The 14,306-nt window shown below is 31.9% G+C and overlaps 7 protein-coding genes across 7 annotated transcripts; 5 read left to right on the top strand and 2 right to left on the bottom strand.

Moving 5' to 3' along the window:
- Positions 1-105: 105 nt before the first annotated feature.
- ELE39_002521 (uncharacterized protein) lies at positions 106-1,920 on the top strand (the record flags this gene model as incomplete). Its single annotated transcript, XM_067345371.1, has 1 exon — positions 106-1,920. The coding sequence occupies one exon, from the start codon at positions 106-108 to the stop codon at positions 1,918-1,920; it is 1,815 nt and encodes a 604-aa protein (XP_067202139.1).
- A 345-nt stretch (positions 1,921-2,265) lies between these two features.
- On the bottom strand, positions 2,266-4,734 carry ELE39_002510 (uncharacterized protein; the record flags this gene model as incomplete). Its single annotated transcript, XM_067345360.1, has 1 exon — positions 2,266-4,734. One exon carries the CDS (start codon positions 4,732-4,734, stop codon positions 2,266-2,268), a length of 2,469 nt encoding a protein of 822 aa, XP_067202128.1.
- Positions 4,735-5,665: 931 nt separating this feature from the next.
- Positions 5,666-7,042, top strand: ELE39_002499 (signal peptide-containing; the record flags this gene model as incomplete). The annotated part of the gene is made up of 1 exon (XM_067345349.1): positions 5,666-7,042. One exon carries the CDS (start codon positions 5,666-5,668, stop codon positions 7,040-7,042), a length of 1,377 nt encoding a protein of 458 aa, XP_067202117.1.
- Positions 7,043-7,288: 246 nt separating this feature from the next.
- On the bottom strand, positions 7,289-8,800 carry ELE39_002488 (signal peptide-containing; the record flags this gene model as incomplete). The annotated part of the gene is made up of 1 exon (XM_067345338.1): positions 7,289-8,800. One exon carries the CDS (start codon positions 8,798-8,800, stop codon positions 7,289-7,291), a length of 1,512 nt encoding a protein of 503 aa, XP_067202106.1.
- Positions 8,801-9,513: 713 nt separating this feature from the next.
- On the top strand, positions 9,514-10,602 carry ELE39_002477 (hsp40; the record flags this gene model as incomplete). The annotated part of the gene is made up of 1 exon (XM_067345327.1): positions 9,514-10,602. The coding sequence occupies one exon, from the start codon at positions 9,514-9,516 to the stop codon at positions 10,600-10,602; it is 1,089 nt and encodes a 362-aa protein (XP_067202095.1).
- A 451-nt stretch (positions 10,603-11,053) lies between these two features.
- ELE39_002466 (transmembrane) lies at positions 11,054-11,311 on the top strand (the record flags this gene model as incomplete). The annotated part of the gene is made up of 1 exon (XM_067345316.1): positions 11,054-11,311. The coding sequence occupies one exon, from the start codon at positions 11,054-11,056 to the stop codon at positions 11,309-11,311; it is 258 nt and encodes an 85-aa protein (XP_067202084.1).
- A 1,846-nt stretch (positions 11,312-13,157) lies between these two features.
- Positions 13,158-14,120, top strand: ELE39_002455 (60 kDa glycoprotein; the record flags this gene model as incomplete). Its single annotated transcript, XM_067345305.1, has 1 exon — positions 13,158-14,120. One exon carries the CDS (start codon positions 13,158-13,160, stop codon positions 14,118-14,120), a length of 963 nt encoding a protein of 320 aa, XP_067202073.1.
- Positions 14,121-14,306: the final 186 nt, after the last annotated feature.

Raw genomic sequence — 14,306 nt, 5'->3', positions numbered from 1 at the left:
TTGCCCGCCTATTTATGTTACTATACCCACAACTGTTTTGATAAGTTGCTTATTTTTTTTTAAGTTCATGAATTAATATTACAATAAGGGAATATATTTTTAGTTATGGAGTTTAAGGCGTTTGCATTTTCTATTTTTGGTTTATTTGGTGTATTTTTTGGTTTATTACTTTCAGATGTTGGTGCACTTAGTACTGATACTGCAATTTTCAAGAAAAGTGTAGTACCTGGTGAAAATCTCAAAGAAAGTTACAAAAATATAGTTGTCTCACTGGAAAAACATGTATCCCACAAAGAAGATCAAACTTATTTTAGACTTGTATCTCATGAAAGCTTAACTTTCAACTTTATGATTATTATGAGCGATGAGGAAATTAAGAAAGATATAAATAATTTATTAAACAAAGAAAAGTTATGCTTTTCATGCAAAGATGAAATTGTTGATTATATCATAAAAAAAGAAGTTAATAATGTGGCATTTTTGAAAAATAATTGTATTGAATTGAATCTCGAAAGCTACCTATTCCAACCAACCAAGAGAAAGCTGATGCAGGAAAGTAAAGTAGAATCTGAATCTGAGCTAACATTCGATCTTGACCAAGGAGATTCCAATAAAGATTCGGAAAATTGTGAGGTTCGTGTTCAAGAACCTTATGAGACAAATTTGGAAGCAATTGAAAAGTTAATAAATAATACTGAAACTGAAAAAACCTCATCTTGTTGTGGAAAAAAGAAAAATAAATTTGATGAATTGAGATCTGCGATTCCAGATGACTTTGAACAATTATTTGAAAATTCTAATGAATTGGACGGATTCAACGTAACAGAAATTGTTCATTCTAAAGATGGTGCTGTGGGCTTCGAAATTGAGATAAATGATAGGATTTCAATTTTTGATGAGATATTGGGTGCTTTGAAAAGTGAGGGTGAATCGATTTTAAACTATGACTCTATAGAGGAACGAGATCTTTCTAGCTCCGAACTCAAGGAAGCCTTAAAAGAAACAGAAAGGGAAATCAACAATAGAAAGGTCGAGATGCGTAGTCTTAAAGAAGCAAGTGATCCAGAAGCAATCGGTTCTCGCTCAAGATCAAAATTGCTTAGGTCTACTCAAACTATAGATCAAATTAATTTAAAGATTAGATATGACATTTCTGGGACTCCTTTGCACGAAATTGCAAAAATGCTGACATATAGATTTATTCAAACAGAAAATAAAAAAATCGAAAGGTATTTTACTCGTACAAAGACAAAACTATTATACTTGGCGATCTATGAATATTTGTTTATTTATTCAACTTTAGAGCATAACCTCGAGAAAGTTGTTCAAATCATCAATGGTAAAAATGGAATTCTCAAATTACGTTTGTTTTTTGAAAATTACATTAATTTTGCTGCAATGCAATATGTTTTTGAGCAATACTTTGCCAGATTTGACTATGTTCAAAAAAAAAGAATCTATTATAAATCAGACTTTACCAGGTTTATGTTAAATTTAATTATTAATCATTTAGATCCAAAACTGACTAGCCCAATCTTTAATTTAAAATTGGAAATTGGGTCCATGATCATCTTTTATTCAGAGAATGACCCAGAAATGCAAACAATTGTCATTAATGAAGAAATCAATAATACAGATAAGCAGGCATTCTACAGAGACAATGTTTTCTTCAATTTCTTGCTTGTAAAGCACTTTTCAGTTGCAGAGAATAATAAAGTATTAGAAAAAACTAGCGAAATTATTGTAAGAAACAGAAATAAACATCCTTTGGACAGGCCAGAGCAATGTTTCATCCAGATAAAACAGCTTTTATTTAAACAAAACATCTTTCGGAAAATTCAGAATAATGAAGTTCTAAAAGTTATTTGTTCGCAAACATATGGTCTGCTTGGCTTATACTCTGCTTTTGATAAACTTTAGATGTTTAGATATCTGTTATCAAAGTAAACTATGAGTATTCGTGTTCGTATTCGTATTCGTATTCGTATTCGTATTCGTATTCGTATTCACCATTGTTTTTCTTCTATCTCCCCAATTAAATGATTTTCTTTTTTAGCGAGAAAAAGTGACTGGAAGGGGATTCGAACCCCTGAAAACAGCAACCTGAATGCTGCGCCTTAGTCCACTCGGCCATCCAGCCATCTAGGTACCGGGCGCAACATTATTAAAAATATTAAAAACGATGAGAAATGTACAAAAAAAAGACAAAGTCTTACATCCCTATTGTAAATAAAATGAAGTTAAAATATACTTAAAAATGATGATCTAATTTTCGTATAAAAATACGCTAATTCCAAAATATTCTGCGCATGATATTTTCATTATAGGTTTGATCAAATGTAATGAAACATTATTTCGATAAATAGCGGTACTTTTTTGAGAAACTAAAGATTGTGTGCATGCCTGATGAAAATTGTAAGCTTTCTGTGAAAATGAATGATTTAGAGCTCTAAGTGCATTTTTGTGATCAATTAAGATTTCTTCAGGAAGGCTTTGTTGCTTGATTAGACAATTTACTGTTCGAACTAGAGTAAATCCTGTAAGCCATGCATAATCTTGACTACTTAAGATATTGTGGATAGGTTGTTCAAAAATCATCGAACAAACTTTTTGAGCAAATTTGTAAGAATTATCATTAAAACTCTTCACTGACTTAGTAATTGATAGAGTCGTGATAAATCTGGTACATAGTTCATGAAGACTTGGTTCATTTATCGCCTCATCCATTTGTGGTGATAGTAATTCGTTTTCCAAAGAACATTTATATTTTGATTCACTATCACTATCAAATGAACTTCTTAGTTTCATGAATCTACTGCTTGTCTGACGATCGAATAAATCATTTTCGATTATCTTATTTTTAGATTTTGAATTTTCAGAAAATTTGAATTTTTTGATTGAAGGACGTTTAGTTAAAGGTACAAATTTATCAATAAAATTTAATCTAGCCGTAGAAATTTCTTGTGAGTTTTTTGAATTTAGGAATTCTTTTAAAGCAATTAGAATTGAAAGAATGTCAATATGTTTTTCTCTGTAAAACCCAACTTGATCACTCCTTTGAATTCCAGTATTCATTAAAGGATCTGTGTTTAAACGACCTATAGATAATGTAAAATCAATTATTTTCTGTGAGACATGCTCAATTAGTCTTTTTCTTGCACCAAAATTATCAACTAAGCTTTCTGAGACGGACCAAATTAAATTAGAATCTCTTTCTAGGGGTAATTTAACGCTATAAGGAAATAAATATTTATCTAGCTCCGCAATTTCCTCATCTTCCAAATGTCTTACTAGTAAACAAACATATTGAGATTCGAAACATTTCTTAGATTGTACTAAGTCCAATTTTGAATCTTTAGTAGTTTTTCTTTTTTCTATGACTGTATTTTTATGCATCTGCTTTATACGTCTGTTATTAAAGTGTGACTTTACTTCTTCATCATTAATCTTGAATGCCCCAAAACTCTTTTCAATAGAATATTGAGGTGTTTCAGTTTTTTTGGTGATGGAGTGTTGATTAATATTGCTATTAAATTTATCATCTCGAATTTCAGGTGATGTATTTAGCTCAACACTTAATATGGGAGAAATTATATCGATTTCTACCTTAACATGGTCTTTGTAAATCTGATCATAAACTTTGTTTTGTTTATCACTTGTAGGAGTACTTAGATTTGATGAAGGATTATCTCTATTACTCAATAACAAAAAGCTTTCATTACTGGTTTCTACTTCCTTCACCGTTTCCGATTTATTAGTTAATTGATATTTGTCTGGTTCTAATGAATCTGTAAAGAGCTCTTGTTCATCAGTTTCAGGTGTAATAGATTCTTCGCCTGTACTTAAGACATTTTCTTCATCTTTATTAATTAGACAAAGACCACGTAATTCTTGTTCAAATTCCAAATTAGGATAAATAATGAAGCGAGTATCTGCAAGATTTGTAATATCAGAATTATTACTTAAATTAATAATTTTGGTAATAGAAATCTCGTAAGGAAATTTGAAACAACCATTTAGAAATAGCTCAAAACTTGCCAACAAACGTAACATTTTGACAAATTTCTGTATTAAGTTTTCAAACTCATGTGATTTAGTTTGATTCTTGGAATATAAGTAAACAATTTTAGTGAGTTCTATTTCAATAGCAAGCTTGTGCAATAAGATTATTTTGTTCAAAATACTATTTTGACTTTCATGTCTTAAGTGTAGTAAATTTCTTACTTGATTGATCAACTCTTCCTTATCATTTCTATCAGATTTTTTAAGAAGCTCGATGCTTTTATCAAGGGATTGTCTATTTAAATGGTTTAATAGCTTTTGTCTATATATATTGTCATCTTTTGATTTAAAGTCACCATTTACAATTTGAATATTAATTTTTTGAAACTTGTCATTTAGACTATTTGATAAATCTGAATGGGAATCTAAAGAGATTTTTATCTCTGTAGACAAAGCCTCTGCGATATGTTTAATCTTTGTCTTATATTTCTGAAGAGTATATTTCAAACCTTCTTGTTGAGACACTTCTCTTAGTGAATCAGTGATTCCTTCACTAATATCTTTCAATTTAGTACAAATAATGTCATCCTCTATGGTTTTAAAGTTTTGAAACCCTGAGTATTCGAGGAATTTATCTATTGCCAACTTATGGGTAAAACTTGCTTTTAAGCCTAAACATGGCCTAAATAATAGGTAAAACAACCATATAATAGAGAATGGTATAAACCTCATCTGTAGGTGTTCCCTCTCTGGTTATTTCATACAGGGAATTTTTACTAGTTAAATAGTTTTATGAATTTGACGATAATATTTATTCAGATTTACTTGACGAATTGGTCATGTCATTTTTTACAAACAGGCGGCGGGAAAATAAGAGACAGATTTCATGAGAGTTGGTTATTATCTATTAAATAGTAAAATAAATTTTTCAGTACTTTTAGGAACTTATAATATTAAATTTTGATGAGTGAAAGTTTGTGAAAAATATAAAATTTTTGAACTACTACTAGAATATGATTTTCTTTTTCTTCGGATTTACTCCATTTATATCTAATACTTTTAATTTAGAGCTCTAGCACTAATTATTTACCACTTACAATTCAAAAATGCAAGGAGTTTCAGGTTATCTGATTATTTGCCTTAAAAAATGCTAAATACAGGATTTCACAGCATGAAGAGTTTGCATCTCGAAGCAGATGGTGTGATTCTATGGTCAAATTTGGTTTGTTCAGAATTTCAAATGATTAATGGCAAATTGGACGAATGAATTCGGAAAAAACGCAGATGACTTGGTAACGAACACTAATCTTTTTTTTTTTTTTAATAATTTATATCTATTTAAATTAAATATCTGTTGAATTATTTAATGACTAATTGATTAACAATATTAGTATTGAAAACAAAGATATTATTAGGGTCAATAACATAGTAAGGTTATCTAGATAATTAAATGAATTTTGTTCCTAGATGTATCAGTTATGGAATAGTTAATTTTTTTAATGTGATTTGGAATTATTGCATTTTCTATATTTCTAGATCTTTATGAAATTGCGCGCCAACACTGTCTGGTAAAATTTTTTTGAAAAGGGTTTAACAAGGCAAAACCGTACGATAAATTTCAATAGGCCATTTTAAACAATGCCAATACAAACTTGTTTAGAATATGGAAATTAAAATATACTTGTTACTTCTGTTCTGTGTGAAATTTGCGAGGGAAGTAATACTTACAATAGCTAATGAAAATATATATAATGGTTTAGTAAAAGAACTAGGGGATGATCCGGATTTTGATCAATCCAAATTAATGGACAGTTTATCCAATGCTGGTTCTGATTCACAGCTTACGGAGTCATTTCAGTCGTTTTTAGATATCTCTGAGGAAAAGCAGGATGAGAAAGATCAAGTTACAGATGCAACTAAAGTACAATCTGTAAGAAAAAGCGAAAGTTTGCCAAACTTAGCTGAAAAAACTGATTTGATGGGATTTGGTGTTTCTGACTCCAGAAAAGAGACTGGAGTTAAAGCTTCAGCTCCAGATTTTAAATTTGGAGAGCCTGCACCTTTGATAAGAGATGAGGAGCTTTACATGTACGAACATCCTTCAGAAGAACTCATATTATCAATTCCAATACCTACAATGAGACCAGAACAACAGTTTAATACAATTAGACGAATTTCTGGATCTAAGTATAAAGGATTACCGAAAGCTCATCAGAACGAGAGGACAAATGTTAATTGGTGTAGGGTAATTGCTTCAAGGGATCCTGATAATATGACAAAAGCTAATAATATGTATAGAATGGTTCAAGTTGACTTAGTTAGCGTACTTGGAGGAATCGGATCAGATGGATCTTCTAGTAATCAGGGATATTCTGGAAACAAGGTAGGCTCTGGATGGACCCAACAACATATTTGTGAGGGGATTTATCTTTTGAATACTTATCGTGGAAGTGGGGACTGTGAGAGAATATTTCTTGATCTATTGGCAAGATTTCATGGCCAGTGGAGCCTTTTTTTTAAGATGTTCAGACAAAAATTCCGTCAAATATGCAAAGAAGTGGGATATAGCATTGGCCAGTGGGATGTTTATAACGACAGAGCCTATTCTCAATATACTGTTTTAAAGTCAGCAAAGAAACCTATAAAAGTTGAGCCATCTAAAGAAAGAAAGGAGTTTATTAGACTACTTAGAACCAGAAGTGGCGTTTGTAGCTTATTATCACAAAATCTTAGGGAAAAAGCTATTCAATTAAAAACTTCTGTTGAAAATATTCCTCAAATCAAACATATTACCCAGAGGATTAGTTTATCAGATTATTGTGATGTAATCCTTGGAAAACAATCAATTATAGAATGTGCAGAAGCTCTTATAACTTTTTTCAAGCTTAAAGCAGAAACCTATTATGAAAGTACTGAAAGGTATCGTTCAATAAGGAATCTGTTAATAAAGGCTTGTGATGATGCCCTTTTCCATGAAAAAGATTCAAATCCAAAGCCAGAAAAAGTTAGCCAGTACGATCGAATTGAGAATAAAGAATAATAAATGACACATTAAGTCTGCTACATCAAACTAATAATATTTTTTTTATTGTTAAATTATTCCTCAAAGCAAGAGAATGACAACTCGTTTCAATAAAGAGGAAATGTTATTTAAACACTGGAGAACTAACTTCCAGTATAATTTAATAATATATATATATATATATTTTTTTTTCTTTTCGAGCAGTATCTAGCTATATGTAGATATATTATGATTCTTATATCCACTAGTTCAGTTTGTTAACTTCTAGTCCAAAATGCTGATTTCGGCTTCGCTCACTATGCTGGAACTCAAACCATCTAAATCTAATACATCTCCTGTTTTGACAGAATCAATCTTGTTGTATTGTTTTTCTTTGGTCTTTTTTTCTGGCTGTTTTTTAGATTTATCCTCTTTACTCCTGTGTTTCTGTAAAATAACATGATAATCAGCAGATTCCAAGATTGATGGAGATGTATCTACAACTTTCTTCTCTGTACCTGCCTTCTCTAACCTCTCTTTTTCTAATCTTTCTTTTTCCAATTTTTCTTTCTTTAATCTTTCTTTTTCTAATATTTCCTTTTGGAGTCTTTCCTTTTCTAACCTCTCTCTTTCAAGTCTTTCCTTCTCCAATTTCTCTTTATCAGCACTCTTTTCACTTTCTTTCTGATTCTTTTCTTTGAATTCATTATCAATCATTTTTTTATATTCAGTATCATCATTGATTCCGTCATCTTCCTCTTCTTCAAAATCAAGATCAAAAAAGTTCTTACCTTTCTTATCATCTGAGGGTGGCTGGATTGCTTTGTTGATGATTTTCAAATCAGAGTTAGACGAAGCAATGCTCTCATCAAGGGTATTTGAACTATCTAGAGGAATTCCTATCTTTTCTTCTTTCTTGGTGTTTTGAAAATCTTTTGTATTTTTTTTGGTAATAAGTTCTTCTTCTTCAGACTCGGATTTTTCGTCATCTAAAATATCTGAATCTTCTCCAGAGTTCATTACTTGAGGAAGTTTAAGCTGTTTCCCGTCATAATTGGCTTCTTCTGGGGAAATCTGAGCAAGACCTCTAAGCTTTGGGATACTCTTTCCCATGTCTGATTGATCAAGAAGAGATGTATGAGATTTATCAACTAGACTGTTGTTAACATCAGCTGTGCCTGGAGCAGCATCACATGATATTCTCAGAAACTCCTCTCCAGTTTCAACAGGACCAGTTTTACACAATACAATTATTCCGGAGCATCTTGCTCTCGACTTTATTGCAACTCTTCCAACAGATCTAGCTGGCCTCGAAAGATGACCGAGCTCCTGACCTTCCTTTATATATGCTCCCTCCTTAACATAATATCTTGCAGTAAAAGCAAGGTCATTTCCTATAGCTACATACCATTTGAATCTGTCAGTATTAATTGGCTTATAATCTCTGGCATCACAAATAATACCCAAGAATCTTTCTCCCTTCATTACAGTAACCTGTACATTTGGGTAATAACTTATTATGCCAAAACAAGGGGAGACCAATTCCTCTGCTAATAAAAGTCCTGGCTCGTAAACCCAAATAACTCCAATAGAAGCATTGCGAGCAATCTTTTTCCCAAGTTCGATTCCTTTTTGTGGAGTGAATTTCATTAAGTCTTTCTTTGCCTTAAACCATCTCTTGTTTCCTTGTTTAAAGTTCTTTGGCCTATTGTTATTAATATCAAACTCAGTATCTTTTCCGACTCTTGGAGCATTAGCTTCACTTGTATTAGCACTTTCAATAATCGCTGAGATCATATCCCCACACAGACAGTCTGAAAAGAAGAAAAATAACAATAACAACACATTGTATAAAGTTTTCGACATGATTCAAGTATTATTATTTTTATTGGTACTATATAACTTTTAAATACACTATTTTTGTTTTGGACCAGTACTAGGTGCATTCATAGGTACCTTACTTAAAAGCTATTTTTTTCGAGTATTAGAGACAAATCTTATATACAGATATTATAGGCGAGCGAATTTAATCTCAAAGCTATATTAATTTTGGGTTTTCGTCTTTTCCCACCACCCCTCATCGCTCAAAATAAGAAAGTAATGTTAAAAATAAATTCAAAAAAAAATCTCTACCTTAAATTTGAATTAATATTATAATTTCCTTTGAATATAATATGAGAGTTGAATTAATCAGATTTTAGTTTTGTCTAGCTTTTACTAATAATTCTTTTTTTTTGTTCTTTGTGTAGATATTACACACACCCAAATTACATGTACGTGTTCACACGTCTAAAAACAAAAATAATATAAAAATAAAAAGAAATTAGGTGAGTGGCCTTGAGTTAGGCAATAATAGTAAGTAAAAAAGGTTTATTGTTGATTCAAAAAAAATTCATACAAATGCCTTGATACTGGAGTTTTTTTTTTTTCAATATTATTAAGGCCATCAATTAGCTCATTATTCCAGAGCTTAAAGTAATTTTGATTTTTTTTTTGCCAAAATTGTAATAATGAATGCTCCAAAAAAATCAATAAAGGAGTGTTGTGAAATTTTGAATTTGAAGATATCCGATTTGAATAATGATGGGGAAATTAAGAAGGCTTATCATAAATTAGCAATAAAGTGGCATCCAGACAAAAATATGGGAAATGATAGACAAATATGCGAAGCAAAATTTAAGGATATAGTTGAAGCTTATGATATATTGACGGACCCTCTAAAACGGAGCCAAGCAGAGTACGAGTCGAGAAAGAAGGATATATTTTCAAGAGGAGTTGTTAGCATAGCAAGAACAACTAGATTTGATGGATCATTGTTTGGTGGGGGTGCCAAGTTTGCGAGACAAGGGACTAATCCGGGGCTGATACATATATCCAATAAAGATAGACAAAGTTCCCAAAGCTCCGCTCTAGGCTCAAGGAAATCAAAAGAAAGTGAATTAAAAAAAGAAAATTATGTACAACTATCCGAAAGGCTAATGAGTGGAATAAACTCTATCTACGAAACAGTTTCTAACGCAGTTAGCGTTAGTGAAGTGGGCGTAAGCTCTGCTGCCTCTAGGATTCTTGAATTGAAAAACTCGATCCTAAAAAACAAAGTTAGTATCAAAATTCCCAACACTGATTGTGAATTGGAGAGTATTAAGCAGAATTTGGATACCCAAAGACCTTTTGAGAATAAACAGCTTACCAGCCTAAAAAAGACTTCTCACGATGAAGACTTTGCTTCTACGAGTACACCTTCTGATAGTACAAATAGTGATGCTGAAAGAACTCCTTACCTTCTCTCTAAAAATCAAAATAAACCTGATTACAGAATGAATATGTTAAATGCTCCAAATTATAGAACTCCTAATTATATTCAACAACAAACTCTTTGTAGCGGATCAGATGGCCCACATATGTTTGGAACTTCAGTTAAAAATAAATCAGATAAACTTAGACCAATGGACCATTTAAGAGAAAATAAATTTGAGAAGGCCTCTGTTAGACATGCGCACAAGAAGATAATAGAAAAGATAAATATGAATCCAGAAGGCAGCCATAAAACAAAAAAACCATCAGAATGCAGGTTGACCGGAAGTAAATTCATGAACTAATTTTCAAATGTTTAAGTTTAATTCTTGGATTTTAATATAGTGCATTTAAGGTTATATAACATTATACAAAATTTTTTAATTGACAGCACGGATAAAATGACTCTATTTTTCGGATACTGATTTATGTGCTGAGAAAGATGTCCCCATTAAGAAAAATAACATAAAAACTTTTTAGTATAGGTTTATCACTTTCATCTATTTAAATTTACTCGTTAAATTAGTTTGCATTTTTCCATACAATTTTTCCTCAAATGCTTGCCAGGATAAAAAATGCGCTTGAAAATAACGATAAATTTCCACAATAAAATAGGCGGGAATATCCACTCGGTTTTTAAATAACTATGAATTACTACCCAAGAACTCCCCCACAATCAGGATATTATTACTCAGTTTTTGAATTATAAAAATTACCAAAAAACTATTATTATTTTTTCCAGGTTAAAGATTGAAAATGTCAAACGCTTTGAGAATAGTTTGGGAAAGACTCAAAAAATTTTCCACACCAACTGCATCACCACACGATAAAGGTAAATATGTACTATTCGGAGTATTGAACATAATCATCTTTGGTTTGGGAATGATTATTATTGGAATACTAAATAATGACGCATCGGATATTATCACAGGAGTTCTTCAATTATTGTTACCATTTGTCGGATGGGTCTGGGCGATTGTCTGGGGTATTGCAATAATATGTAGGAACCTCTAGTGATTATTTCTCAAAAAATTCGAAAAAGGAAGAAAAGAAAAGCGGAACGCTAATCTAGCCTGTAGGTGAGCAATAGTTATTAATTTGATGTTGGGTATTTGATTTCACTCAGTTCTCGACTTGAATAAACTTGTTCAACTTACCTAAACAAAATTTCTATTCTACTTGTATTAATTTTATTCTGGGGACATCTTTCTCTTCTACTTTATTCTTGAAACTACTTTCTATGTTTAGTTGTGTTATGTTTTTATGTCGTGTCGTTCGTGTATACTTTTTCTAAGTTGATTTATTCTATGGAGTATCGGCCATGAGATTCGGAACAATTGACGGTAAGTTGCATCAAGTGTCGGTATTTCTAATCTCTTATTCCCTCCCTCCACCCTTGATAATTGATGAGTACGAAAGTCATTGAATAATAAACAACTGTGAATATGAATGATTTGTAGAAACAATGAAAAAGACTAGGTGTTATAAATAAGTCAGAATAGTGATCTGCAGTAATGTCTTTATGTATTTTTCGATATTGGATCTTTTTTTGCAAGTTCGAATTTGAGATCATCAGATGATCTTGGAGGGGAGAAGGTGGGGAGACAAGGAATCGAAGGAACAAGTATCTCAAAAAAAAAAAAATTTCTTTTTAAGAAAACTGAATGTAAAATAGGAACAAATAATCATTGTTAGCAAAAGTAGCTTTTCTATCTATGATTTTATTTTTAGCACGAATCTTAAGTTCTATAGTTTCTAGTCGAATATGAGAAAATTTATTATGAAAAATAGAGGCATTTTGTAAAATAAAACCAACTAGTTAAGAGTCTTTAATCGAAAGCACCAATTACTGTGAAAGTAGATTTTTTGATTATTTGGCAATTACCTTTTAAATAATTCTATTCAGTCCGAAAGATTTATTTCGAACTTTTGATACTTATTTCTCGGGAATACGGCAGAGCTGGAAGTTCATTAACACAAAAAAAAATATAATCCAAACATTAGATTAATGCTGAGTAAAAAAAGCATTCGAGCACCTAGAAAACATCCAGTGTGAGTAAACTTAAATCAGAATTAGAAACAAATTAAATCAAATGACAGAAAAGCAACCCAATATTAATATTTTAGAATTCGTGCCTTTTTTTAGTAAAGCACAAATTTGCCGCATTCGGAGATTACGAGTTAATTCGAAAAAACTATCAGAACAAAGACAATAATAAACGTTTGTTTAATCAAATTAAACATGTAGTCCCAGTAGCAAACAAAAACTTTCAACTCAGATGTAAAGGAATGAAAAATCTAAGTATCCATATTTGTTTCAAGTGAAACTAGGAAACACCTATAACTTTGGAATCAGTAACTTATTTTCACAAGCTTGAACATATAACCACACTTTTTTTAATAGAATTAAAAACAAAAAGGGGAAAAGGCCGATTTTAGTGTTGTGGATTGCAGTGCAATTTTAACCTTCAAGTCAACTTTTAACCTCATTGGAAATTATATGCTAAGACAATTTAATAAAATACATGTCGTGTCTCACCAAAAAAGTGGCTTATTTTTAGTTAATTACAAATATAGGATTTGAATATAATTAAACTCATATTAAATTGATTTAATTATTTTTTTTGATAGACGAGTACACCGAAAAAAATATAATGTCGTCTTCACATGCATGTATAATTACGTGGACTGGGTGTGTCCACATTAAAAATATCTAACCACATTTTACCCACACATCTGTAACGTCGTCAAGTATAAATTGTTAACAAATTCTCACACATTTATTTTGACCCTTTCATAGGTAATAATTACTCAGTATTTAATTAGTAGGCAACTAAGGACAAAAAAAAAAAAAGGAAAAATGAGATTAACGCTTATCATCGTATTACTCTCCGTTATCTTCTCTGCTGTATTCTCAGCTCCAGCTGTTCCACTCAGAGGTACTTTAAGGGACGCCGTTCAGGATAATGACGCATCATCATCATCATCTTCATCTTCATCGTCATCATCATCATCATCATCATCATCGACAACTGCTGCACCAAGGGCAGTCGCTAAAGTTTCAGCAGATGAGGGTTCGGTTGGAGCTGGTGATGGTAAAAAAGAGACAGATAGTGCAGATAACACTCAAGATGGCGAAGAGTCTGGTAAGGAAGATGGTGAGGATGAGAATGAGACTCAAACTCAACCCACCGAAAGTGCTGGTCCTGACTCAGGTGTAACACCTTCAGGTGCAGATTGTGGTACATCATTTGTTATGTGGTTCACTAGTGGTGTTCCAGTTTCAACTCTTGAGTGCGGTGCGTACACAATTATCTATGCACCAGTTACAGGCAATCGTAACCCTGCACCGAGATATATCTCTGGTAAAGTCACTGCAGTTACTGTTGATTCAAGTGATTCCAACAAGCTCAAGGTTAACAATAGAGATTTCTCCACTCTCTCCACTGATTCAAATAGCCCAACCGAGAATCAAGACTCCTCGCTGTCAAAGAGATCGCTCCAAGAAGAATCGGCTGAAGTCGAGACTACTAATCTCTATTCTTTCACTCTCAAGGGTGGTAGGTCAATTGATGTAGGCGTACCGGCTGTTTCTGATCCACAGAAGAGAGATAAGTACACTTTGTCTTCTGGTGATGAGACTTTCTATTCTGGTACAAACAGTGGTGTTAATGACGGTATCTTTAAGTTGAATGAGGATGGTGACTTGGTCGATAAAGACAACAAGGTTGTTTTGAAAGATGCTAACACTTCTTCTGCTTTCGGATTTAGATATGTCATTCCATCCGTATTGGCAGTCTTTGCAGCATTCTTCATGTTGTAAATGGGTTTTCAAGTAAATTTTAAGAGTTTAAGCGTTTTAAGAGTAATTGCAAACCTTACGTTTTAATCGTTTACGTGAGGAGTTTTGTATTACTGTGAAATGATACGACCGATTTTTACTATGCTGAAGAATAGTAAATAATTAAATTTTAATTTCCAGAATATTCTCACAGGTTCCGCATGGCTT

Source organism: Cryptosporidium sp. chipmunk genotype I (genome assembly GCF_004936735.1).
Source record: "Cryptosporidium sp. chipmunk genotype I strain 37763 chromosome Unknown contig_26, whole genome shotgun sequence".
Classification (NCBI taxonomy): domain Eukaryota; phylum Apicomplexa; class Conoidasida; order Eucoccidiorida; family Cryptosporidiidae; genus Cryptosporidium; species Cryptosporidium sp. chipmunk genotype I.
Note: the sequence above shows the minus strand (reverse complement) of the source record. Positions and strands in the feature narration are given on the sequence as shown.